Source organism: Pteropus medius, unplaced genomic scaffold (assembly GCF_902729225.1).
Source record: "Pteropus medius unplaced genomic scaffold, Ma_sr-lr_union100, whole genome shotgun sequence".
Taxonomy (NCBI): domain Eukaryota; kingdom Metazoa; phylum Chordata; class Mammalia; order Chiroptera; family Pteropodidae; genus Pteropus; species Pteropus medius.
In genome coordinates, this window is record NW_024352787.1 from 10,195,634 (window position 1) to 10,222,645 (window position 27,012).

Here is a 27,012-nt window from a genome sequence, read left to right on the forward strand (position 1 = left end):
TAATTTAAAACCTCTGAAAAGCGTGTTGTAGTCCGTGCAGAGCGCACAGTGTTAGTATAACATGAGGTCTGGACGTAGCCCGTCCTCCATAGGACTTCCCCGCCTGCTGCAGAGAAGAGAAGACTGAAAGACAAACCTGGGTGCAGCCGGAGAGGTCCAAATAGATGAGCTTGTGGCATCCATTCCCTAAATTCAGGTACTGTAAACCTTTGTCTGTGAACTTTCTGCAATAAGCCAAACTAAGATTCTGTAAGTTGTGGAAGTGCCTGAAAAGACAGGGTGAGAGAGAGAGAGGAAGGAAAGTAAGTGACTATAGTTGTTTTCTCACATCTTTCTTAAGCTGCTATGACAAAGAGAAGTAAAACTGTAAATTAATCTTTTCTCCTTGCAGATATTCAACAGTTAAACTTTATTGTTAATTCTCTTCCTGTTAAGGAGATTGCAGTAGCATATCAGATAATGCCTAATTACATGTCAAATGAAAATAAAGAACATTTGCCTAGATTTTTAAGAAAGCTGATTAAGATAAAGCTTTGGGGGCAGGAAGATTGGTGTATTCATATTGTTTGGAAGTCAGTTTGTGTTTGAAAACAAAGTTATAGAGTTTTCATTATTGTTGCATTTAGGTTTTATTGCTGGCTCACCAAAACAATGTGCAATATGTCTAGAAGGACAAAGCCTTTGTAAACATTTAAATGGCGATTAACTGTTACATGAGAGTGAAGATTTGGGCAGAAAGGAGGCAAAGTAAAACATTACAGGCTCTTTAAAATGGACATGATAAGCAAATGGTTTGAAAAAATAGATTTGCATATGCATGATTTTGTAACAGTTTCATTACTATAGTTAAAAAAAGACTATATCAATTAGATATAGAGTTTAAAAATGGGATAAGAACAGTCTGCGAGTGAGTGGGAAACAAATGAAGGAATAAAACCTACTTCAGAGACTATCAATCACACTGGAGTTGAAGCCGATTAAGTATGGCATTACCACCATGACCAAAATGAGAGCTTCCAGGAAAAAAAAAAAGAAGGTAATTAGGCAAGTCTGTACTACTGTGCAAGGGCTCACAGTTCGAGGATACTCTGTGGACAATTTTCCAAACCTTCCTAAGCCTGGCATTTTTTAAAAGTACAAGAACTCCCACTACTGCCTGCTCTTGTAATGGAATTAACAGCATGCTCTTGTTTCGTGATCTGTAACAGTTTAACAGCAAATTAGAAAGCAAAAGAACAAGAGTGGAAAAAGATGCCTCTCTGTCCCTCAAAAGCCCACAATGACTAATAAAGTTCACCTTCACAAAAATGGTAAATAAGATATGCAAGCATTGATCATTAATCAGGTTTATTACTAAAATTTAAAAAACACATCTATATGATATAATGATTCCCATTCCATAGCAAATCATTTGGTTCAGATCACACATTCTCTCCGGTAATGGCTGTGTCCCAGAGATTCAGCAGAACAGAGAGGGATGCCTTCTGGATTCCCCAGTGGCTGGGTAGGCAGGGCCATAAAGGAAAAAGCAGCACTAACATCCCAAAGACACATCCCCTCTCCTAGGGCCATTTAATTAACTAAGACTTCTGCCAAAGTTTTGGAAATGCTTTATTTTTCTTTCCCTGGAGTGTATCCTTGTGAGTCAACTGAGTGAAGTACAAGTTTCTGGGGATGGGGTCGGGGGTGGGAGGGGATGTCATTTCTAACAGCCCTCTGATTTGGAGAAAGGAGTAGTAAGGCAGGCAGCATGACACAATGGAAAATACTCAAGGTTCTGGAATCTGACCAAATTGGATTCAAATCTCAGCCCTGACACTGCAACTTCCCTATCCTCTCACAGACTGTTTCCACTTTTGTTAAGTGGAGATGATAATTTTTTTTTTCAAGCCTAACCAACTGTGGGGCCTCCAGCTTTCCTGAAACTCAGTTTTCTCATCTATAACATGGGTATAATCCTATCCGCAATTTCCTCTTAAAGGTGTGACAATTAAATGAGAACGAGGATGTAATAGTGTTATATTGAGGGTGATTTTTGATGATTAAAATCAGCAGAGACATGGTAGAAGCTTTTTAAAATATATATTGTTATTATTGCAACTACTACCTAAAATAATAATAACATATCAGTTGTTCTTATGGAGTTTGTACTATCTTCTTTCACTTAATGGAATAAACACTCATCTGACAAGGGTGGTGCAAATGACTGATTCAAGAGTTTGGGGTCCTCGCATTGCATCTATACTCTCATTTTGGCCATGGTGGTAATGACGTATTTAATTGGTTACAACTCTGTTGAGATTGATAGTCTCTGATGTAGTTTTTATTCCTCTCATGCATTGCCTAATCATTTGCAGACTGTTCTTCTTATCCCATTTTCAATTAGTCTTTCTTTTACTTTAGTAATGAAACTTACAAATCATGCATATTCAAATCTATTTAAATCTGATTCAAGCCTATTGATCAATTTCTTAAAGTCCACGTGATCAATTAACAATACCAAAAGTAGGAATCGAGTTAGGATTTCTCAACTTTTGTCTGTCACAGATACCTATAGATATACAGACATATATCTTTGTCAGCATAATGTTATTAATGCATAAAAGAAAATACTTAAAATTACAAAAGCAGCCAATTACATTGAAAAATATTATCAAGATGCTTTAGAAAATCAAATGAGTGAAATAATATATGTGCATCTTTATTAACATATTAAATAAGATCTAGTAGAGATCTAATAACTACTATGATTTTGAAGTAGTGATGAGTGCCAATGATATTTTGAAATATTTGTAACAACTATAATAAGAAAATAATTGTGATAAGAAAACATTTGTAATTTATATGGGTGAGAGTTCCGGGGATTACTATTACTATGCTAATTTTTAACTTACATTTCAGTTAGAGATTAGTAAAATAGAGATTTGTTTTCTCCATTAAAATTCATGGAACCTCTGAATTTTATCATTGGTCTCCTTGGGACATCCACCCAAGGTTAAGAATATTGGGTTTGGCAAAAGAGATATTCATTAGACCAAATGACTCCCAGATTGAAAGTCTCTAGATGGCTCTCTTGAGGTGGAACTTCATGAGAATCATCAATTTGAAAGCAAAGCACAGGAATCTTTAGTGGCCCTGTAGGCCTTTCTAGGGATTTATAGGGCTGCAGATACTTTTTTCCTGGGGAAGAGGAAAGTATCATTTGACAGTGAAATTGCATTTGGCAAATTTTATGCAATACTCCTACTTTTTATTCTAAATTTTAGCAAAGAAATGTGTCCCTTACAAGAGTAAAATGGTTCATCATTTTCCCAATCCAGAAACAACTTGATAATTCTGATTCCTCTCCTAGATAGTGTTTGTTGTCTGAGTTTATCTTTTTCTAATTCTTTGATAACTGTTTCTTATGTAAGGCGATGGTTTCTCTGTGTGATTTCACGATTCTTGAAGAAACTACAGAGAATTTTTTCTCCAGTTTACTGGCTTTTTTTTTTTTTCCATTAAAGAATTGAGGCCTTCTGTGTTAGATCTCCAATATATGAGGCAGTTACAACTGGAAGGAATGTATTTTTAAGACATAGGCTTACTCTATAAAAGAGAGGATTTACATGAGGATTCTTTTGAGTCAAGTGTTGGACTCTTTTCAGATAATAGAATTTCTACAGAAAATTCAAAGGCAGTGTTTTGACCTATTTTCAGGGTAGACTTTGATGATTTCCAGTCAAGGCAACAGCTACCTCTGTCTGCCCCATTCTGAAGGCCACTGGTGAGACCATATAATATGAGAGTGCCTGACAAAAAGAAGTTTTCAAGCCAATTGAAGGATCCATTCATCTATATGAAAAATAATGAGACAACATGCCACTATAGCATATAATGCTCCATTAAGGAGCAAAGATCATAATAGCTTTACTTACCGCTATATGCCTAGAATGCCTCACACATAGTAATTGATCAACACATGGTGAATAAGTGAGTGAATGTTACTATTAGAATTCAGGAAAAGGAGAAATGACCATGAACTTCTGGTAAATGGTGTGACTTGAAGTGCAAAGGCTGTGGATTAGCAAAGAAAAAGAAAGGCATTCCAGCTGTAGAGAAAGAGAAGTATGTAGCAATCAGATGATGGGAATTAGGGACTTAGAAAACCTGGGCAGATAAGTTTGATCAGATTATGTTAAAGGACAGTAAGGGAAGAATCTAGACCTTAAGCATGTCAAAGACATGATAAGACTATTTGTTCCAGGGTGATACTTATGGCAGAGAGGGCAGAGCAGATTGAAGGAAGAGAGACCAGAGGCTGAACCATCAGGGTGCTATTCCAAATGAGGTGCTGAGAGTGCCACCTAGGTTGTGGCAATAGGAATAAATGGAAAGTGTGCAATTCAGGAAATATTTAGAAGCAAAAAATGTCCTGGAATGGGCATAAGCTGTGGGCAGCCCTCATTTTCAACTTTAGAAAACTAAACAAGTCCCCAAAGAAGTGAAGAAAGTATTCAAATAAAAAACTGGCAAGTCAATGTTGCCAGAAGGGCAAACAAATTACATATTTCTTCTGGCAAATGATTTCTTTGGAAAGAAACACTAAAGGCATTGAAGAGGGAATGACAGCAGCAACAAATAATATTTCTCTGGTTATTTTTGGTTTAAGGAACATTTTTGCATACTCAAGCATGTTTGAAACAATGAAAAACAAGCAAAAATAGAGACTCATTATGAAATGTGATTTTTTTCATAGATAAGAAAGCCACTGTACATTTTTTTCATGTGACAGAAAACATCAATATCAAGTAGCATTTATCCTAAATGTCCTCTCAATAGCAAGAACTAGAAGTTAAAATCAAAACAAAATTCTCGAGAGACTGGGCAAAATGGTGTAGATGATAGAGGCTTGTTCATCTCTTCTTGCAACCACATCAAAGTTATGACGAAAACACGGAACAAACAGCAAGCAGAGTCACCTGGGGCCTAGATGAACAGAAGCCCTACAACGAGGGAGAGAAATAAGAAATCACTTTGCAATGGTAGGAGGTATGAAGTGGTAAAGACATGAGGCTGCCTGTCCTGAGTGGCCGAGTGGCACAGAGGCTACGACAGCGGCAGGTGTTCCTTTTAATGCAGATGCAACTGCGACTAAACTTTTGTAGTGACAGACTCGCTCCCTCTGAGCACCGGCACTGGGTCAGCTGCTCAGGGTGCACCAGAGACTTACAGGGAGACACTGAGTTGTTGGAGTGAAGGCTAGGGGTGAGGCTTCCTCCAGGGCAGAAGTGATGGAGGTATCCATTGTTCCTCTGTGGAGCCCTCCCTCTTCCTAGTGTGCAGACTCAGTGCCACCATAACTGAGACGTCATCAAACTGGATAACAGAGGTCACTCAGCCTAGAGGATTCCCTGAAACCCCATCCCTCCCAACTCACGGCCCCACCCAAGCCACATCCAGTTGTGTCCTCTGTGATTCCTGTGCCCCTTGCTGAGCCACACTAGTGGCAGCTGGCCTCTGTTTCTAGTGCGGTTTCTTGAGGCAACTATAAGCATGACATCTGTGGATTGCTTGCTGAATCTTAACAGGTGGCCATGGAGGGGCACAGGCTGTGGCTAAATTTGGCCTGCAGCTGAATCCCTCTCAGGACCATGGCACTGGACATCTACTATACAAATCCATGCTAGTAAGACTGGGAGGAGCTTTGCTTAGTCCATAGAAACAGACAAGGAAGGGTAGCCAAAATGGGAAAACAAAGAAGCAGAACCCATATGAAAAAACAGAACAGAGCTCTACTGATATAGAGAATGCAGTATGTTGAGGAAATGTATTCGGAAATAAAAATGATAAGAGAGAAGATGACAGCTTTGAAGGGCAGAAATAAAAATTTGATCTAAATATAAAAGGGGATTCTTAAGATAAAACCTGAACAAATGGAATAGAAGCATTAAAGAGAAAAATACTTCCTTGGCTGAGAAAAGATCTACGTTTTAATGTTCAAAAGGTTTACTATGTTCCAGGAAAGTTAATTGAGAGAACATAATTAATTTTGGAAAGTTTTTTTTAATTTCTCAGAGGAAAGGAATTTCTTGCAAGCATCTTGGCAGAAAAAAATAGGTTACAACAAAAGAACAAAAAATTAAGCTTGCTTTAGATTCTCTTTAACCAGAAATCTCTAAGTGCAACATTTGTAGGGTTTTAAGGATAAAATAAGAGATATGATTCAAGAACTATACACCAAAAGAAGTTGTGATTCATCCTCCAAGACAAATGACAATAGAAAGTCACTTTCAGAAAACAGTAGCTGAAAGTCTAACACTTGCACATCTTTCCAGGTAAAGAGTTTTAAAACTATATTCTAGTCATCATAGGATGAATCAAAATCAAAATTAAAGAATAAGGAAATTGTGGAACCAATGGACCATCAGTGAATGATAAAACTGGAGTTAGGACTGCATAATCATTATAAATACAATTATAATATTGAGTACAAACACCAAAAATGAATATTAAAAGGGAAGTTAAATGATTAACAAAAATTATGCTCAATATGATTAATATGTGTTAATATCTGCTTTAGGGGAGCAGAATTGGAGAAGCATCTCAAGGGAGAATTAAAGTGTATTAGATCTTTGTCTAACACAGGGGGAGCCAAAGTCATCATTTCATCATGACTTTGACAGAGAAAAGCATGTTAAAGTAGGTTCTTTAAAAACATGCAAATAGCCACTAGTTAGAATGCACAACAGAATGTGCACATACATTTAAAATACCTTCAAATTATAAAAGTAAACAACACAGTTTATATAGCAAAAAGCAGAAATGATGAGTACGGTAATATATAAATTTTAAAAATCAAAGACATAAAGCAAGATGACAAAAATAAAACTATACACTCAATTTTGATAAGAAATAGTAGTCTTTTAAATCACCCTCTTAAAAAGGGAAAGACTGAAAATTTTATAAATAGCAGTTAGCTTCATGCTGCATGTAAAAGACAAACCCAAAATACAGTGACACAAAGATTAAAAATACAGGAATACATCATTACTCCACAAAAGCGCAAGCAAAAAAAAACCAAAGGTGACTGTATAGGATAAAGAATATAATTTTATGTGAATAAATGCTACAATCTATAATGAAACATACTACTTATTAATCAGTATATAGAAAATAACATTAAAATAAATTAAGAGAAACTTGATAATAATAGGAGACTAATATGTCACTATTATAATATGACGTTCTTATTTAGAGGTAATTTCATAGCCAAACTTTTTTGTTATAAAAGAAATCAATTAAATCATATAAATGAAAAGTTAAAAAGATATCTGTACTTTATATCCATCCAGAAATGACCATTCAGAAAATATAATGAGAAAATATAATTAGAAAGCATACCATTCATAATGGCAATTAAAAAGAGACTTAGGAATAACTTCCATAAAATTATCCATATGAAGAAAACAAAATTTTATTGAAATATTTAAGAATATTTGAAAAAAAATTTTAGAAGTATACTATGTTCTTGATGGGGAGACTAACTATTGGAAAAATATAAATTAGTTCTTAATTTATTTTATCTTTAATTGTTAGCATAGTAGATTTCTACTGGCACTTCAAAAAAATGTATGCATATAAATGTACATACATTTACTATAAATTTGTACACCTATTTTACATTTACTATTTTGAAGATTTAAAAATGTATAGCATACAATTCATAAATAATAATAAAATACATAATACTCTATTATCAATTCCATGTAATCAATCCTCACACAAAACTTTCACTGACTTTCGCCAAACTCATTGATGTAGGTAATACTTTTGTCTTCTTTCATATGCGTGAAGGAAAAATAAAATCTGTTACTCTGTTGTATTTCTTGTTTTCAACCCAAAATAAAAATAAAGGTCAAAAAATGAGGACTAGGAATAGGTATATTTTCATTTACAATGATGAATAAAACAAAGGTGAAAAAATCAAAGACATATGGTCAGACTTCACTCATCCATCAATGAGGTCAATGAATTTTTTTGCTGAATGAGATCATAGTTTTCAGGCATTAAAAGAATATTTCCTCAATTTTTATGCTATTAACAATGTTGTAGCTACAAACAGGATACATTTTTAAATTTAATCTGCTTTATTAATTGTTTTCTTCATTTTCTCAAGTCTAAACAATCAACAAAAAAATAAATAAAGCCCTAATTTGTATTGTTTGCCATATTTCATGGTGTAGTATACTTCCGTTTTAGCTGATTCCAAGCTTCCAATGAGAGGTTTACCACTTTTTTTAGGCTTACACATTTTCAGAAAATGTTTAGAGAGAAGAGATAAGGAAAATTACTACCTAGAATTTTCTCTGTTTAAGCTCTTCCAAAGGCCTCCCTGTTACTTTTCAAAGAATTTCAAACAGTTGTAGTCTCTAAAATGGTTTATTCATTCACAGTAGCTTGAAAATACATTGAATTTCTCCTGATTAGTCTTTCCTTGGTGAAAATAAAGAACAATTGAATGACATAAATTTGTGATAAATTTGAATATTCTATCAACTCTTGACAATGTCTTGTGTTCTTCAGTTTCTTTTCCTCCAAAGAAGTGCTGGCTTAGGAGAAGCAACATTTGTGTCCAGGATTGTCAACAGTCCACAGATGGAAAAACAATCAGTAGTGGTTGGGGGTTCCATAGGTAACCAGAGCATGGCAACAGGAGATCTGGGACACAGTGCTCAAAGTCTAAGGAAATAGGACATTGGTGTTCTGTTGTAAAGAAGTCCTAGACACTGGACTAGAATTTGCTCAGGAAGCGGGGACCAGCAAGAGACAGCAGAGCCTAACTCAAGCTACTGGACACTTTGCTTCAAGAGTGACACAAGACAGAGGACAAATTATTCAACCTGGGCCCACCAAGGAAGGAGAGGATAGGCACCAGCTTTGGGGACTGGAAAGCAGCAGTCCTGTTATCAAAATAGTGGTGCCCCAGTGATGGGGTGTTGGCAAAGGAGTACTTCCTTTGGAGGATGCTAGAGTAAGCCAGTACACTTCTGTGCAATACAAATAAACATGCATTACCTTGGTAGGAGTCGCATTGTCCTATTTGTGATAGTTGTGTTAGATATATTGAGATACAGGACTCCAGAACAACCCTCAGAAATGTATCTCATTGATTCATCCTGCATAAAAACAGAGGGAAGAATGTTATCAAAGTCTAACAGGCTTCGCTATTCCCCCATCATCTCTCTATCATCCCTCTCCCTGCTCTAAAAATGTACATGCAAGACCTGGCCTCTTCGTATTCTTTGATATTAGTTGTAAATCAAATTAAATAGAAGGTGATAGTTTTGCTTGAAGCTTCATTACTCCCTCCCTTTCCTCTTTTTTGAAAATAAAGTCCCATTTCATCACAATGACACTACGTTAAAATTTGAATCCTTACAGGTTCAACTCTGTGACAGGAAATTTGAGCTAAAATTTCAAAGTGTCAAACACTTCAGATGCATGAAAGTGATTAAAAATGGATCAATTTTTAAATTTACTGAAATTATTATGAAGGACAAGAATAGTAAATGCTCTCAATTAGACTTCATTAAAAGTGAGTCCATATTTACATCTATATTTATATATAAATGTATATGCATGTGTGTGTGTAATTAAGTTTCTGTGGTTTTGTTACCAAATATATTAAAACAGCTAAACAGATTTGCACCAAATTTATGGCAAGTTTTAGACAGCCTGAAGTAAAATATTGGCTATATACACATTGGACAAAATTTCAGTGCTAGGAGTACTGTGGGGGAGAATCTCAAAAATTCAAGCAACTATCCCCCAAAGAGCTGAAACTGAGGTACAAAAGAAAGATGTGACTTACCTGAGAGAGACAGAAAATACTGATTTCAAGCATGAACCCTAAAATGACATTTCCAAGACCAGATGAATTGTAAGCTTATATTGCAATGGAGCTGCTTCTCATATTTATATACAACTATTTATTAAATGCTCTAGAATGAGTAGCAGCAGGTTTTTATTTATTTAATGATGGTTGGTGAGTCTCCCCAAGAACACTGAAGAGGTCAGCTAGTTTTAAATATTTGTGGTACATTGGTCCTAAAAGAATAGGTCATTGCAGGAAGAAGTAAATTGTCACTTGGCTGGGAGATGTGGTTTGGAGAAGAATTCTATATGGTCAATATGGTCACCCTAAACACCACTAAGGATGGCAGAGGTTTATTTTCAGCAGGATCATCAATGTTTAACATTCTATTCCTAACCATTACTTGTAGTCATGGATATACTAAAAATAACAAAATCTTGCAGATCAAGCTCCTATCACATGAGACAGGAATTGGATGATTTATAGGGGCAGCAAACCACGCCTTAAAAAGAACCCAAGTTTCTTTTTTAAGTTGTAAAACGGCAGTTCTACTGTTGGAAAGGATCTGTGTGCCGATGTCGCATGAGTGCAAGTGCAGGGCTTTCAATAAGCACTGCACTTTTGCCACTGCATTCACTCTGCCAGCAGTTTTTCTAGATGCTCCACCACCGAAATGTAGGATTTGGATTTACATGGATAGATAAAAAGTGTACAGTATAATTTTCCCAGCAGAAATGGAAAGGACGACCATAATGGTAGCATTATAGTTTAATATAAACAAAATCTATCTTCAACAATAGTTATGGTACCAATCAAATATCAAAGTGATTGCACACCTGTTGGAAGAGTCTGGCAAAAATGCAAATGAAATGGGGCAAGAAGAGGATAGAGTGTCAGTTTATACACCCTTAGAGAGATAGCCATGGTGAAGATGAAAATTTGGGGACCAGGAAAAGGAAGTTGGAATATGCTTTGTTTATCATAGAGGGTTCTGATATCTCCTTTGGCACGAGGGAGCAAATCATTCTCTGCATTTTTCTGTCCTAAGAAAATTCAAACGACTCCTACTCTCAGTATTTAAAATAATTCAAGTTTCAATCCGCAAATATTAGAGCACATAAATGCAAAAATGATAGATTGCAGAATGAATTGTAATTTGTCCACAATGCATTCCAATCTTTCTCAATGTAATATATTCACAAGGCAAGCTCCTTAGAAATCAAAGCTTTTTGAATGAATATTACTCAACTCCTTAACTGTAAACATGTCTCCCAGTCTCTGTCTCGAAGTGAAAAACAATAGTAAAGTGTAGTTGGATAAAATTATCAGCCCTGTAAATTATTAGACTCCAAAACTGAAACAGATTTTGATGTTCGCAAATTCAATGCAGATGGCATTTTTCCGACTTTCCTATTAGAAAGCTAACTTTAAAGAATATGATCTTTTATTTAAGTGCAAAACTGAAGCTCTCTGAGGTCAAAAACTGAAACTTGATTTGTTTTTAAATATCTATAACATCTATATTTTATAACATACGAATTCCCTCTATACCTTTATATATGAACATAAATATATCATTAACATAGTACAAAAAATATTCACAAAAAATGAAATAGAGTAGAAATTTGAAAGAAAGAACTATAACAATGAGACTGGGAAGGCAGCAATCAAGAGCCAATTCATGAAGTCTTTTCACCTATGCCCTGGAGCTGGAGCTTAATGAGGGACATGACACAATCAGGCCCTTCATTCTAGTGTCTGCTGTCTCCTAAGGGACTTGCTCCATTAGTTGCTTCAACTGAGTTTCCACCAGCCTCTATAAACCTAAAACAGGTTTCCCCGCCTCTATTTTCCTTCTGCCATCCCCTTAGCTACTTTCTAGAAAGACAAGCTTATACCTAATGCCTCATTTTCTTACCTGTTGTCCACTTTGCAATTCACTACAATTAGAGTTCTGCCCCAATATCCCACTGAAACTGTTCTAGAAAAAGCCACCAGTCACCTTCTAATTCTCAAATCTAGAGGCACTTCTTGGTCCTTTTCTTACCTGCTCACTGTCGTCACTTCCTTCTGAAACTGTTTGCTCTCTTGCCTTTTGTGATACCTCTCTGTTTTGAACCTACTTCTCTTACTATTCCTTCTTAAGAGCCTTTGCTGTTTCTTCTCTGCCTCCTCCTGAAAGTCAGCATTCCCAACATTCAATCCTAGGTAACTTTCCTCATACCTTCTCTCTCTCCAGGTTGATCTTACTTACTTTTGGCTTATATATGTATGACTTATATAGAGATGTCAACCCAAGATAGAATCTCAAATTCTAACCAATGTTGTCTATTACCTACAAGATATCTCTATATAGTTTCATTTAATAAAAAAAAAATATTATAGAGTGTTTACTATGCAAGGTCTGCGCTGTGTGCTATGACTATCACAAAAAATGAGATGCATCTTCTGCTTTTTGGGTCTCTTAGGCTAGTGGAGGAGGCAGAATCAGTGAGATTAAGGTTACTTATGACAGGAACCCAGAGGAGCAGCGGCGAACCAAGCCCTGAGAGTCAGTGATGTCTTAGTAAAAGAGGCGGTGCCTAAAGTAAGCCTGAAAGCCTGCCAAAGAGGAAAGCAGCCCCAGAGAACTAAGGGAAAGAGTATTCCAAACAAAGAACACTGCTTGAACAAAGGCGAAACAGCAAGAAGTTTGGCAAATGCAGCAAAGAAATCATAGCAGCTTGTGGTTGCGGAAACTTAATGAGTATGCAGGATTTGGACCAAGATGAGGCTGGAAAGGGAGGCATATACAAGACCACAGAGGGTCTCCAAAATACAGTAATGTCAAAGAGCTTTGACTCTATTCAGTAGCGTAGATGGCTTTATCCAATACTGCAGATGTATATATGATGGAAGATGGAGGTGAAATGGCCAGATCTGCCTTTTAGAAACAGTATTAATGTGCTCATGGAGTTGAAGACAGATTGGAGGTAGATGACAAGGGACCAGAAAGAAGCTTGCTAGGGATACATGTTCATTTCTATCTTCTTTGGCACCACCACAGTGAAGACCATGTAAATGAGCCTATTGTTCCTGCTGGGTTCAATTTTTCTGTCTTATACATATGGCCTTAAATATAAATATTGTCCATGTTTGTGTAATTGTTGAATAGTTTCCACCTTCCAGAGACTCCAACGTTGGACATATATCTACAGGATTAATAATAGCACTATATAAATGGGATAAAATTTCTTGCCAATGTTAAACATAGTTTGCTTTTTTTCCGTATTTAATCCTAAATGAGCACACAGGCATGTATTTTGGCAACATCCCTGTGTATTAGGACTCCAATGTAGCAAGTTCCAATCTATGTAAACAACAATAAAAGAAGCTTCTTATACTCACCGTGAGTGTTGGGCAGTCAGAGAGATTCAGCTCTTGCAAATTTTTACAGAAGCCTAGATCAAACAAGTGACACATCACTAAACAACTTACTACAAATGTTTAAACTTAAAGTTTTTCCATCCTACATTCAAAGTGATGTATTCATTAGAAAACAAACAAAAACCTCGGCAAGTAAGTTATTCTAAGTATATGGTTTCTTTTCCCAGAAAAAGATTTCTTTTGGCTTTAAAATTAAAATATATACACATGTTTATTATTGTTTGAGGATTACAGAAAGAAGAGGAAAAAAAATACTACTTTGGGAAAAACAGTATATTTTAGAGCTTTTAGCTCAAAGCACTTGAAGAAAACCAACCTGATTTTTTGTGGCATGAATTTTTGTTCATTTTTTTTGTTTCTTTTTAACATTTTATTATGGAAACTTTCGAACATACAAAAAAGTTGAGAGAACTGAAGAATTGTGCAATGAATATACCTACCACCTAGATTCTGCAATTTATGTCTTATAGTATTTGCTTCATAACTTTTCCAGTTGTATATCCATCTCTCTATCCTTCAATCCATTTTTAATGCATTTTAAAGTAAGTTGCAAACAAAACATACTTTCCCCCAAATACTTCAGCATGCATATCATAAATAATTCAGTAAGCATAATAATTGACAAAATGTTTAGGTTAGGTTTACATGCAATTTACAAGGAATTGCAAGTAGAGATTGGAGGGTCAGAAAGGCCAAGAGGGTCAGAAAGGCCAAGTGCCTTGAAAATGTCTGGGACAGAGGCAACTGCACAGCTTATGATCTTGCAAGGAAGACAAAGAGTGGCAAAGTGATACGCAGTTGGCACTCTGAGTCCTGACCGAGGGGAAGTGAGACCCCCAATCTGAGACAGAAGAGAAGTAATTAGGAGAGGAGACACAGAACAGTGCATGGGAGGAATGCTTGAGACAAAGAAGAGGGGAGGTATTCCAGGTGGAAGGGACCTCATCAGGCAGGAAAACCCCAGGCTAGGGAGTGACTCTAGCATTCACACTGCTACACTGAATAGAAAACACATCTGCCACTCATAACCACATAGGCCCTGGGTAATAGCAACAGAAATGTTATTAATTATAAATCCATTTTGGACATTTCTTCCTCTGCCAAGAATTGACTATGTCCTAAGCAATAAATGCAAACCAAAACCACCTGCAGGATTAAAAACAATGAAAACAATTCTTTTAAACATGCAGATTTTGGAAGTCATCATTAATACTTACTAAGGAAAAAATACATTCCTCTAAAAATATAATAGCTAAGAAGGAGTGTGACTTCAAATATAGCCGTCAGAGGAAGTTTCACTGAAAGGTGATCTTTGAGCCAAGGAGTACAAGAGATAACAAGGGCAGTTGCAATTTACCCTGAGCATTTCTGGAATACACATTCAACATGATTGTGATTGGGAGGCTGTAAAGGAGAGAAAAAAAATAAGCTCAAGAAGACAACCATTGGAATCCTACTCTCGTTTGCACATCTCAAAGCTGTAAGGAGAATCCCATTAATTTCTTGAATCCAATATGATGATAAACTACAAGTTTCGGTTTTCATAATGCTAAGTTAGCCCTAACACTGTGGAGTACTTCCTCTGGACCAAGCACTGTGAAGTACCTTAGATGCATGGTCCGTTTCATCCTCTCAACAATACTGGAGGTATCTATCCTCAGCTCCATCTTACAGATACGGAAGATGAAGTTCAATAATTAGCCCAAGGTCACACAGTTAAGCAAGAAAGGGAGCCTTGATTCAAACTCAGGGCCCAAACATTGAGCCTCTAAACAAAGCAAGTACAAGGGTGCTGAGCCTATACACCACTATTCTGTATGTGCCTTTATATTAACTGGAATGTCCTTGCTTAAAAAAAAAAAGCTGCTATTATCTGTCAATAATATTATTTGCTCACAGTGGTCCTTAACTGAATATTTTTTCTCCTGCAACCTAGGGACTCCACCACACCTCAGCTGGATCTCCAGGTTCTCCATCTGCAATCTTAGTTAAGATTACTCAAGCTTGGATTTCAAAGGAATTCTTTCATTGTTGCATCTGTCACACTAAGCACTTGGGGCCAGCTGGATGTCAGGATGCGTGTGGTAACCATCATAATCCTGCTCTTGTTTTGTAAAGCCTCCGAGCTCCGCAAGGCGAGCCCCGGGGGTGTGAGAAACCGAGCTGGTCATGGCAGGGTGGGTGGGGGCAGGAGAGGCTCCAACCCGGTCAAACGCTACGCACCAGGCCTTCCCTGCGAAGTGTACATGTATCTTCACGAAAAATATTTAGATTGTCAAGAAAGAAAACTAGTTTATGTGCTGCCTGGCTGGCCTCAGGATTTGCTGCACATGCTTTTAGCAAGAAACAAGATCCGCATATTGAAAAACAATATGTTTTCCAAGTTTAAAAAGCTTAAAAGCTTGGATCTGCAACAGAATGAGATCTCCAAAATTGAGAGCGAGACTTTCTTTGGTTTAAATAAACTTACCACTCTCTTACTGCAGCATAACCAGATAAAAATCTTGACTGAGGAAGTGTTTATTTATACACCTCTGCTGAGCTACCTGCGCCTTTACGACAACCCCTGGCACTGTACTTGTGACATGGAAACACTCATTTCAATGTTGCACATTCCAAAGAACCGAAATCTGGGGAACTACGCCAAGTGCGAAAGCCCACAAGAACTAAAAAATAAAAAACTGCGGCAGATAAAATCTGAAGAGTTATGTAACGAAGAAGAAAAAGACCAATTAGCCCCAAAACCCCAAGTGTCAGGGAGACCCCCTGTCATCAAGCCTGAGGTGGACTCTTCTCTTTGCCACATTTATGTGTTTCCCATACAAACACTGGACTGCAAAAGAAAAGGTTTGTAAGTTTCTTACTTTTTCATTTTCATGGATGATTTAAAATACTCTTTGGATCTCATAACCCACCCTACACTCCACCATGTCTTAGAATTTCTGGTGTAACTTCCACTGGAAATCTTTCTCCAGTGACAATGGAATTTATCCAAGCTTTTCTGGAGTCCAAACTCGAAACGACTGGTGATTTAGGAGACATTAGAAGAGGGCAGGAATTCCTTTAATCTTAAATCAAATGTAACTTAATTTATGTAGGTAAACCAGTGGGTGTGAAAACAAGTGCAAATGCCATCTACGTAACCTGACTTAACAGCAAGTAAAGTCAAAATGGTGTATGTCCATGGGGACGTGATAACCTAGGGAAACCGATGTGCAGAAAAGGACAGGTGAGAGCACTGTCAGAGGAGGCCAAGCAGGATGTAGTGATGGTGTATCTGTAGCTCTTACAATTTAATCTCGAGGTTTTAATAAATACTCGCTAACATCTTATATCTTAATTGTCCTCAAAACATAAAAATATTGAAAAAAAAAACAAAGTTAAAAGTATTTAATCCAAGAACTCTGAGACTAAGGAAATCTTTCCAGAATATTAATTACCTACTTCCTAAAAATCATTACTGGGTTTTATATCCCACACAATATGGGGCTAGTACTGTGCAAGATTTGCACATACAGGATACATCATGAAATAAAAAACTAAAAGGAGATTTTGGTAATGCTCTTGACATGTTAGTGAAGATGTTCCCAAAGCGTGGCCTTGGGACTGTGAATCAACCCTAAGATAACAAGCCATGTGACAACATCCGTATGTTTCATTTTTGGCATGGATTAATAACTTGTTTGTAATATTAAGTTAAGGCCAGATATCATTGACTTAGGATCCTATAGAGTACAGTGTCATTCATTCTGCTTATTTTGAGAGGCTTTGCTTTGTTTTGTTTCTTTAAGAGCAGAAAGGGAAGATTAAGAGGAACATGGAGGCTCTGGCTCCTCTCAAGGGAACCATAAGCAGGAATTTGTTGATGATGAAGAAGCAGGCAAACTGAGCCAGAAGTAAATTTGTTCATTGTTCAGATTTGTTCATTTATGAGTAAAGTCATGCTCAAACCTTGCCCCACTCTGACTCTGAAAAGTGGCACCTGGTTAGGTCCCACCACAGCCGTGGTGGCATGGGAAAGTTTGCTTATTACAACACCCTGTGAACTGTATATAATTTAAAACCATAACAGAGCAATTACAGCATTGTAACCTGGGAAATGCCATTCTGGAATACTATAAATTTAAGAGAGTGTTCTTTAACTGGGAACCTACTATGTTTCAGTTACTCTACACACAACTTCCAGGAAGGTAGTAGGATCCCCATTCACAGCTGAGGAAAATGATCCTCAGAGAGGTTCAGGCACTTGGCAGAGGTCTCACAGGTAAACTTCAAAGCTGAGATTGAAGCCTAAAACATGCCAACAAGCATAGAACTAGCAATGATATTAATAAGATGTTTGGTGTGCCCAGTTTCATGCACTATTTCATTTATTCCTCACAGCTTTAAAAGAAGTACTATTATCCTCATTGTATAAGTGAGGAAACTGAGGTGTGAAGTAAGTTGCCCTTCTAAAATCACACAGGGAGTCCCCAAGCAGTTCCCAAGCCACTGACCACCATGCAATGTCATCTCTTCCTTCAAGATTCTGGGTACATCTATTAACCAAGAATTTATAACAGATTTCTAGATGCTTCCTCCCTGTATTGAGCCCTTCCTTAGGCTCTGTGCACCATGCACCTGATCACACATGGGGAACCTGAATACATATTCCCCTAACTCATAAGTTGTGACTTTCCCAGCTGATGGATGATGAGTCAGATGGTGTGCGTAAGGTACCTAATATGTGCGAATTTTACCTCAATTTGACCACATAGACCGGGAACATCACTATTTTTGCCTTAAACATCTGACAGCAAGAAAAAAGAAATAATAGCTCTATTCACAGGGAAACAGGCACTTTGCCAACAACTTAGTCTTTCAAAGGGAATAAATGTGAAACTAGTTGAAAGTATGTTTGTGCCATATTGAGGCAAATCGATTTGCCAAAAATACATGACAGTTGGAGTTTTAAAACCGCTTTTTAGCTTCACATTTACCAGAATAATTGACCATTTTTTAAAAAGGATTTATTTACCTCTAAGATTAAGGCTGGGGATGATTATGCCCATAAATTGCTCCCAGCTGCCTTTGAAGTTAATTTCACTGCTGGTTTGAACAATAATTAAGAATTTTTATTTGCAATAAACAGGCCTATTTATGTCTCTTTACCTACTACCACCATGCCTTCATAGTAGTTCTGACAGTGCTGACGACCAAATGGGAAATTACATGGAGAAAATTTCCTAGTTTCCTCCTCAAAATCAACGAAGTTTCGTTGGGGGAGGGGCGAGTTTTGTCAGGGGTGAAAATCATATAAATATGATATTTGTTAAGGGTTTAGCAAGAATTTTGAGTAGCAACAAATAACGATGTGGTGCTTGGTCTAGAGATGGGACATTGACCAAATTTGACTTCTGGCCTGGGAAAATTTGTATTTATATAATCTTTATAAAAAACAAACATACTTTACATGAGTATTTGCAATTCTCATTCAAGTTTAAGGTAGAAGAATTAAAGAACTGTTTTTACTCATCAATACAACAAATAAGATTTTTCTATGTTTTTCTAAGCCACACTACTAGTAAAGGCTTTGGTTTGTATCTCCTGGTATTATTTGTGTATCTTATTTTTACCCAGGGCTGCTGCTCACCATGCCAAAGTTGGTTCTGCAATTCATGTTCTTTTTTCCAGCTTCCATAGGTCTGCCACATTGCTTAAGCTGGGTTTCAGGGTATTCTCATAAACATTTTTTTCTATCCATTTATTTGTGGTTAACTCACTTTAGCTTGTCCTACAGTGGTTGCTTAGGAGGTGTCTGTCATCTACCCTCATATCCAGGCTAGCAGATGTGGGTTCAGCAAGTAAGTCCTGATAAACAGGTGGCTTTCCAGAATCTAGGAGATGCTGACCCTGATGATAATGAAGACCAATGCCCTTACTGGCTTTACAGGGCCTTGGTGATGACTTGGGTTTCTTTTCATAGTGGGATGGAAAGAGAGTGAAGGATTCTGCCGTCTGGTGGATGGGAAGTCTCCTGGGAAAATGACGTGATCTGATTTACGTTTTAACAGGATCACATGGTTTTAGGACACTATTAGGATAATCCAGACAAGAGGTGAAGGTGGCTTGGACCAATGTGGTAGCAGCAGAGGAAGTGAGAAGAGGTGGGATCCTCGCTATTTTGAAATAAAACTCTATTCTGTCTTTAAATGCCCTCTAAGAAGATGTCACAGTCATTCTCAATAATTATTCTAAATGCTAAATGCCAAGGTATTATTTCTTTTGTCTGTCCTTGGTTGCCTCTGATTTTCAGTTATCACTAGGATCTCTATCTCCTTGTTTACATGTAGTATCCAAGAGACAATACAGCTCTCCAGTTAGGGTCTTGCTGATACTAAAGGGAGGATTATCTCGCTGTTGCAACATTACAATAAGTTCAAGTTTTAAAATCTTTCACCTTTCAGTATGTTGGCAGACACAACTTTAGGTCAAACAGAAAAATGTCTTATCAGAGGACAGAAATAAGATCACTGAAATTTTTAAAGCATTGTTATTACAAGCAGCCTCAATATTCCTGAATCATTAAACTTAATAAACATTTGATGAACTCCTATTATTTACCATGGAGTTATCTATTGCTGCCTAACAAACTACCTCAAAACTTAATGCCTTAAAACAACACAGTTTATCACCTCACAGTTTGTGTGGGTTCAGAAACCAGACATGGCTCAGCTTCAGGATCTCTCACAGGGCTGTAATCAAGATGTTGACCAGCATTCAGGGAAGTAGTCTCATCTGAACATTCAACTGGAAAAGGATTCTCTTCTAAACTCATATCAGTGTTGGCAGGATTCAATTCCTTCAGGGCTATTGGACTGAGGGCCTGAGTTCCATGCTGGCTGTTGGCCAGAGGCTATATCCTTAATCCCTGGCCATGTGAGCCTCTCCAACATGGCAGCTTGAGTCATCAAAGCTAGCAAAAGAGAGTCTGCTAGTAAGACAAAAGTCACAATTTCTTGTAGCCTAATGATGGAAGTGACATTCCATACATTTGCTGCATTCCATTGTTAGAAACGAGTCACTAGGTTCAGCCCTTACTCAAGAGGAAAGGTTTGCACAAAGGAGTGAATCATTGGGTGCCATTTTAAAAGCTGTCTACCACATACCACTTATTTATTATGACATATTTGGCATTGTCCTAAGCCTCCCTTATGAAGTTTCCATGGTGAGAAGATGGCAAAAATGAAAAAAAAAATCAGTAAAATGTACACTATGTCTGCTGTTGATAACTACCATTGAGAAAAAGCAGGGGCTAGTGGTATTATTATTATTCTTGTTATTGCCCACTTGAATGCAGGGAGATGTCATTTTAAATACAGAGCCAAAAAGGTCTCATGGCCATCCCAATAAATTGACTCTACCCTAGGTACTCCCCAACGCCCATTTGACCCTATGTGCCAAGCTTGAGGATTCTAAGCAGGTGCAAGAGCATAAATGAAACAGAAAAGTGCCATGAATGTGCAGCAGAGCGTGGTGGTTAGAAGCATAAATTCTGGGGCTAGCATGTCTACGTTTAAATCCTAGGAATGTGACTGTGGGCAAGCTGTGCCTCAGTTTCTTCTTCTGTAAAATGAGGCTAATAATGGTACTTAGCTCATAGAGTTCTTGTCATTTAATAATTGTTAGAGCACCTAGAACGGTTCCTGCACATTGATACTAAACCCTAAGATCCCATCAATAAGAGAAAGCAAATTTAAGAGAAAAAAAAGGATACGAAAGAAGAAACTACCAACACCATCCTATTAAAGACCATAGATTCTGAGCTGTTAAAAGTAGGGAAAAAATAAACTTGAGTCTTTATGAAAGTAAATATACTATGGGTTAAGAAATCATAAATAACAGGTGGGGTTTTTTTTAGTATTTAGAAGAAATTGTCAGCAATTCAATTATTCTGTACTGAAAGGGGCATTATGGAGACCACCTTCCAAAAACTTTTTTTTACTGTACCTAGTTCAAAGAATTTCTTTTGTAGGAACAGGTTTGTTTCTCTTCATAGGCTTCATTTGCCCTACTTAAAATGGAATACAACCTCTTCAAAATATTTTTGCTAAGGATTAAAAGAAAGGGCAATTATCATGCTAAAATATAAAATATAAAAACTTCATATTTTTTAAAAGCAGGATTTAAAAACAAACATAAATAGTAAGAGATAAATTAGGTGAACCTTGATTTCCTATTAACTTGTGAAAAATAACCTGGATTCCTCTCCAGAGGATTTTCCTATATCAGGAGCAGCAGCAACGGCAGTTGCAGTAGCACTATTATGATTGTTGTTCCTGGGGAGTTCGGTTATGGCTGTACCCCCAGGGAATGATGGAGTACAAACTAAATAACAAGGATTCATGGAATCAGTGGATGATGAGGAAGCAGAGGCATCAAGCCAAAACTACTCTTCCCTGAATTGTAACATCCAAGGAAAGGAGAAATAAGATAACAGCTTGAGGGTCCCCAAGCTCAAGAGCTTTTTGTTTGTTTTTTAGGGTGGAAAGATTTGAGCCTATTTGTTGACAGAATGAGCCTGAGGAGGGGGATAAAATGAAGATGCATCAAAGAGGCAATAATTAATAGTGAAAACTCCTAGAGAGTGGTAAGGGAATGGGAGGGGACACACATAGAACGGCTTGATTTGTTTTGTTTCATTTTAGCTTTCTTTTTTTAAAGCTTCCCAGGTGGTTCTAATGGATAGCCAAGAGTGAACCCACCACTTCACCTGATGACTGAGCCAACTGAGATGTGCTACCTGTTCTTCTCCCCTTGATTTCTTGCAGCTGCCTCTAGGAAGTTTCTCTGAACAGCTGAGCAAGGAGTTGCTCCTCTAAGCATAACGCACTTGGTTCACTAGGCTTTGGCGGAATTTAGCACATGCTAAGCCTTATTCATACATATGTTCTTTGGCTTTAGATATCCCTTTTCCCTTTATCTTTAAGAGATGACTCTTCAATCACACAGGTGTAAGAGTGATAGAGTAAATGATGGTGAGAGGAGAGCTTGATAACCTGAATATTTTAATTTTTCCAGAGCTGAAGAAAGTTCCAAACAACATCCCTCCAGATATTGTTAAACTTGACTTGTCATACAATAAAATCAACCAACTTCGACCCAAGGAGTTTGAAGATGTTCATGAGCTAAAGAAATTAAACCTTAGCAGCAATGGTATTGAATTTATAGACCCTGGTAAGTTCCACAGAATAGCCCTTTAAACTGGTAACATGTTCTCTGTTTTTTTCTACAGCAACATTTATAGTAAATACAACTTCATTTTAAAGAAACTAAATAATAAGAAGTGCGAATTCAAAGTAAACATGGCGCTTAAAATAAAATTTGTTTGGCACTCAGAGAAATGTTCTCCAAAACATTGCTTTATGAAGTATGTAATACTATATATTAGTAAGCAACAGTTATTTAATTGGTCCAAATAAGAGTGTTTTATAGAATATAATAAAAAATAAGAATATGTGCCTAATGGTCAATAAAATGCTAAACTTGTAGTGATTTTTAAAAGGAAATTCAGACTTGGCATTTTCTTTGCTAGCCATTAAGTCCCAACTTGTTTAAAGTAGGACTTTAACAACTTTTTAAAATTAAATTTGAAAAATCTGCTAAGCACCAAGTTCATAAGTTAAGGTAACATATGCTGTAACCAGAGCCAGTCATATTTTATCTAATCCTAGATCAAGATCAATTCTCTTTTTCATCCTTGAAATCTCTTCATTTTCTAAGCAAAGCCTCTGACAAACTATAAAAACGAGAGTGGTAGGTTAAGTAAACCCACTGTATTTAGAAAGAACTGAGAATTACTGCAATATTGATCAGATTTGTAACGTACATAATATAGGTGCCTTCACAGTGCTACTTCAATTTGAAAAGTCCTGTCTATAAAAATGATTAGTAATACTATTGATAATGCAATGTTAATATTATATTTTGAGTACAATTGTTTCTTCAGCTTTTCTTAATGGTAACTTAATACTATTAATAGAACATTAAGATTTTAACATTGTAGAAGTGAAAATTGAAAATTAATGTTCTAGAGCTATAAAGGCATATTTTTAGTATTAAGAATATCTTTTTAAAATATTAAGAATTCATAATGTTACAAATTTCCCCAGGGAACGACAATATGCTACACTTGGTCTATACACAGAGTATAAACTTGGGAATATCTTTAAGTTGTGAGATCAAAAGCAATTTTCATTTCACAGTGAATAAGAATACTGCAGAGACACCCTTCTCACAAATGAAGCAATCACCGTATTAGTGTACAGGCGTCACTGGTAGTCAGTCCACAAAGCCAGGCCACAAGGTGAAGCCTCTGGAGGTGGGAACCCTCTCTTGCTCCATAAGAACCACAAGACATGCTGTGTTGCAGGTCTCTGGGCAAGAGCCTGATTTCCTTCTGACTTTAGCTTACCAACTATCAAAAGTATCCATGGAAACAAGTTCTAGAGTTATTTCTAAAGAGACTAAATGTTAGGTCTAACATAAAAGTAGTGTATAATGCTGCAATAATATTTTAGTTATGATAGAACTACATTTTGTAAAGAAAGCTAGAGAAAAATGAAAAAAGACAATGCAGAGAGATAATAGTGCAAAATGGGCTTGTTTTATTTCTAGTGGTATTTTCCCCTCAACAGTTATTAAATTCTCATAATTGTGAGGATTCCTTTTCCATCCTTGGGATTTCTTAAAGGCCTTTTAATCTTGTTTATTCAATGTGTTTTCCTTGCTAACGCACAATGTAAACTCTGTTATCAGCAGTAGTATTCTTTTTCTCCTTTGCTCAATTCAGTCCCAGGAAAGTATTTTCCACATTAACGAATATTTATTAAACACCTACCAAATGCCAACCACTTTTCTTGGTTTATGTTCTGGAACAAAAACTATCTCGGCACTTAAATAAGTCAAAATGACCTAAAGAAGTTTTCAAATAAAAGACCTTCTGTATTTCTGGACCTCTGAGATGAAACACTGCCAACAACTTATGCTGGTAGGTATACAAATGCAGTGAGATCTGCCAGTCTTTAAAAAGTATAAATAACAGTCTCATAAAATGCTAGATATTATTGCAGAAAAGGGAAAGAAGATATCCTGTTAGGGGTTTTACCTACTTTAAAAAGCAAATAAAAACTAGCTTTCCAAAGTGCCTGGATACATATGGTCTAAGTAACAACTACAGTGCTTTCAAAATAAAATCTAGGAATGTTTACACTTGCTTTCAATCTGAAGGACTGACTTGTTTTAAGAAAAGTAAATTGTTGACTCACAGAATGTTAGCAAATAGGGGAAAAAATGCATTATCTTCAGAACTATCATTACAAGGGCTAACCTTTTGCTCCTCCCCAGGCCCTGCTCTCCCCCAACCTGCATCCCCAATTATTTGCTTTGCACCAAAATAGGAAGAATGCTTTTTAGGGGGAATTATGGGTTTTGTCTGAGAACAAATGATATGAAAATGCTTGATGGTATTAGTATGAGAGCAAATTTTCCAAATTTAAAATGACACTCCATGTTCCAACAAGAGTATTTTAAAACAGCAATGAGAAAATGTTTGAAATAGGAACAAAGTATTTGAAATTAGGATTGACATAAATTCTAGGGTACCTGGTCGATTCACGTCAACTGAAATAGGAATAATCTAGATTTAGATTTCTTTACTCTGAAAAGGGGATAAAAGAGCTTTTCGTTGTCTTATTTTGTGTTGCGTTTGATATTTATTTTAATTATCCACCCTCTAGCAGAATTAAATACATATTAATTCAAAGCTGATAGCTAACATAGTTTGCCAAAATGGACAGATGTTTTCAAAATGCTGATAAAATTGTTTTGTTTTTGGATACTACAAGAGTATAATTCCCTCCTCCTAATCTGGGAAAAGGCTGTTTTCTGGGCATTTTCAGAGTTTAGTGATATCCTAAGGAGCTGTCATTTGTCATTTTTCATTTTTTATGCACTCACATCTTATATTTGAAATATTTTCCTAATTCATACCTTTTTTTGTGGCATCTTTCCAGTGAGTATAAAAAATGCACATGAGCCCAAAATACATCTTTCAGAAAGCTAATTTAAAGTTGATTTTTTTTCATATAAAATATTGTGTTCTGGTAAGTTTAATAAAAGGGAAAGCTTTCTTCTCCCAACACAGAAGTCTTCTCCAGAAAGGTAGTAGAGAAAGAAACTTTTATTAGTGAATAAGCATAGAACCAGAGTGCGATGCACGTCACAGGCAATCTGCTAAGAGAGTGCAAAGACAGAACAAAATCTCACTCTTTTATATAACCAGGCAGATACAACCCAATGCATACATGTTTTCAAGATAAATGAAAACTAGTCCTTAGATAAGAGGACTTGACAGCACCATTTGTCGCACACAGTTCATTATAACTTTACCTCATAATTAAGGTGACCAACTCTGTTAGCAAATTGGCTTTGTCAAGAATAAAACAAACTTCTATCTTTATGACAAGAAGTAGTTTTGCGACTTGGAGCAAGGCTCCTACTGACCCACAGAAACTGGGAGATAGGAGTGCTATCTTTCTTGATGATTACATTTCAAGGAGAGGGCTCCCAACTCCTTGAGAAAAGACCTTTATGGCTCATAAATCTGACAAAAATCCACATTACTCTTTTAAAGGATATGTATACATTTCAAAGAGAGAAGAAAGTACTTATTACAAGTTTTCTTAAGCACTCTGTGAAAAAGGAGGGGAGGGAAATCTTTTCCTTTATTTTCAACAGGAAGAATTAAGTCTCTTATTTTTAATTTATATTTGTCCTTATAATATGCCTTACAGTTGCATTTAACCCAATTACTCATTGGTTTAATAAATATTTTCTGTTTCTAGCTGCCTTTTTAGGACTCACACACTTAGAAGAGTTAGATTTATCAAACAACAGCCTGCAAAACTTTGACTATGGAGTATTAGAAGACTTGTATTTTTTGAAACTCTTGTGGCTCAGAGATAACCCTTGGAGATGTGACTACAGCATCCACTACCTCTACTACTGGTTAAAGCACCACTACAACGTTCACTATCATGGCCTGGAATGCAAAATGCCTGAAGAATACAAAGGGTGGTTTGTGGGAAAATATGTTCGGAGTTACTATGAAGAATGTCCTAAAGATAAATTACCAGCATACCCTGAAATATTTGACCAGGATACGGAAGATGACGAATGGGAAAAAATACATAGGGATCACACAGTAAAGAAACAAAGTGTAAGAATCACTATAGTGGGGTAACGTAGAAATTCTTCTGGTCACAACTAGTTTTATTTTTGCTATATGGTGTCAGGAAACTGTATGTTTACATTTTGATTAACTGTGTTGCCTATTTATGCAGGGTTATCCAGCTGAAAGAAGGTTTCTTTAATTATTATTATTGTTGTTCTTGTTGTTGTTGTTATGCCAATTATATAATCAAGGAAATATGCTCATCCTGCTTGCCTGACTGTTTGCAGAATGACCTTTGGTGATGATGCCACACTGATAACCCAAAGAAGCTGGGTCCTAATGATGGTATTAGAATTTCATAATGTCTTGTATAAATGTTTTTATGGCTTTTTGCAAATAATAAAAAAAACTGTTCATTTTTACATGCCTTTTGATAGCTGCATGTACATACCTAAACATGACAAATTGGAAAGATACAAATGCTTAGTAATAATAAAATGTCATTCCTCTCTGTCCC

At 36.5% G+C, this 27,012-nt stretch overlaps 2 protein-coding genes across 3 annotated transcripts in view; one reads left to right on the forward strand and one right to left on the reverse strand.

The window, feature by feature from the left end:
• The window catches only part of FBXL13 (F-box and leucine rich repeat protein 13), a 260,635-nt gene that overhangs the window by 129,095 nt on the left and 104,528 nt on the right, over nucleotides 1-27,012 (reverse strand). The window contains exons 10-12 of the mRNA XM_039848951.1: nucleotides 13,244-13,296; nucleotides 9,058-9,158; nucleotides 137-266 (exon numbers count right to left, since the gene is read on the reverse strand). Of these exons, the coding sequence (XP_039704885.1) occupies nucleotides 137-266; nucleotides 9,058-9,158; nucleotides 13,244-13,296 (284 nt within the window). The remainder of the gene's footprint in view (nucleotides 1-136; nucleotides 267-9,057; nucleotides 9,159-13,243; nucleotides 13,297-27,012) is intronic.
• On the forward strand, nucleotides 11-27,008 carry LRRC17 (leucine rich repeat containing 17). 2 transcript variants are annotated; one of them, XM_039848959.1, is made up of 5 exons: nucleotides 11-196; nucleotides 9,424-9,577; nucleotides 15,219-16,129; nucleotides 22,343-22,498; nucleotides 26,167-27,008. In XM_039848959.1, the coding sequence occupies exons 3-5, from the start codon at nucleotides 15,358-15,360 to the stop codon at nucleotides 26,562-26,564; spliced, it is 1,326 nt and encodes a 441-aa protein (XP_039704893.1). In that variant the 5' UTR covers nucleotides 11-196; nucleotides 9,424-9,577; nucleotides 15,219-15,357; the 3' UTR covers nucleotides 26,565-27,008. The 2 variants fall into 2 exon arrangements, with proteins under 2 accessions (XP_039704893.1, XP_039704892.1); XM_039848958.1 differs by lacking the exon at nucleotides 9,424-9,577.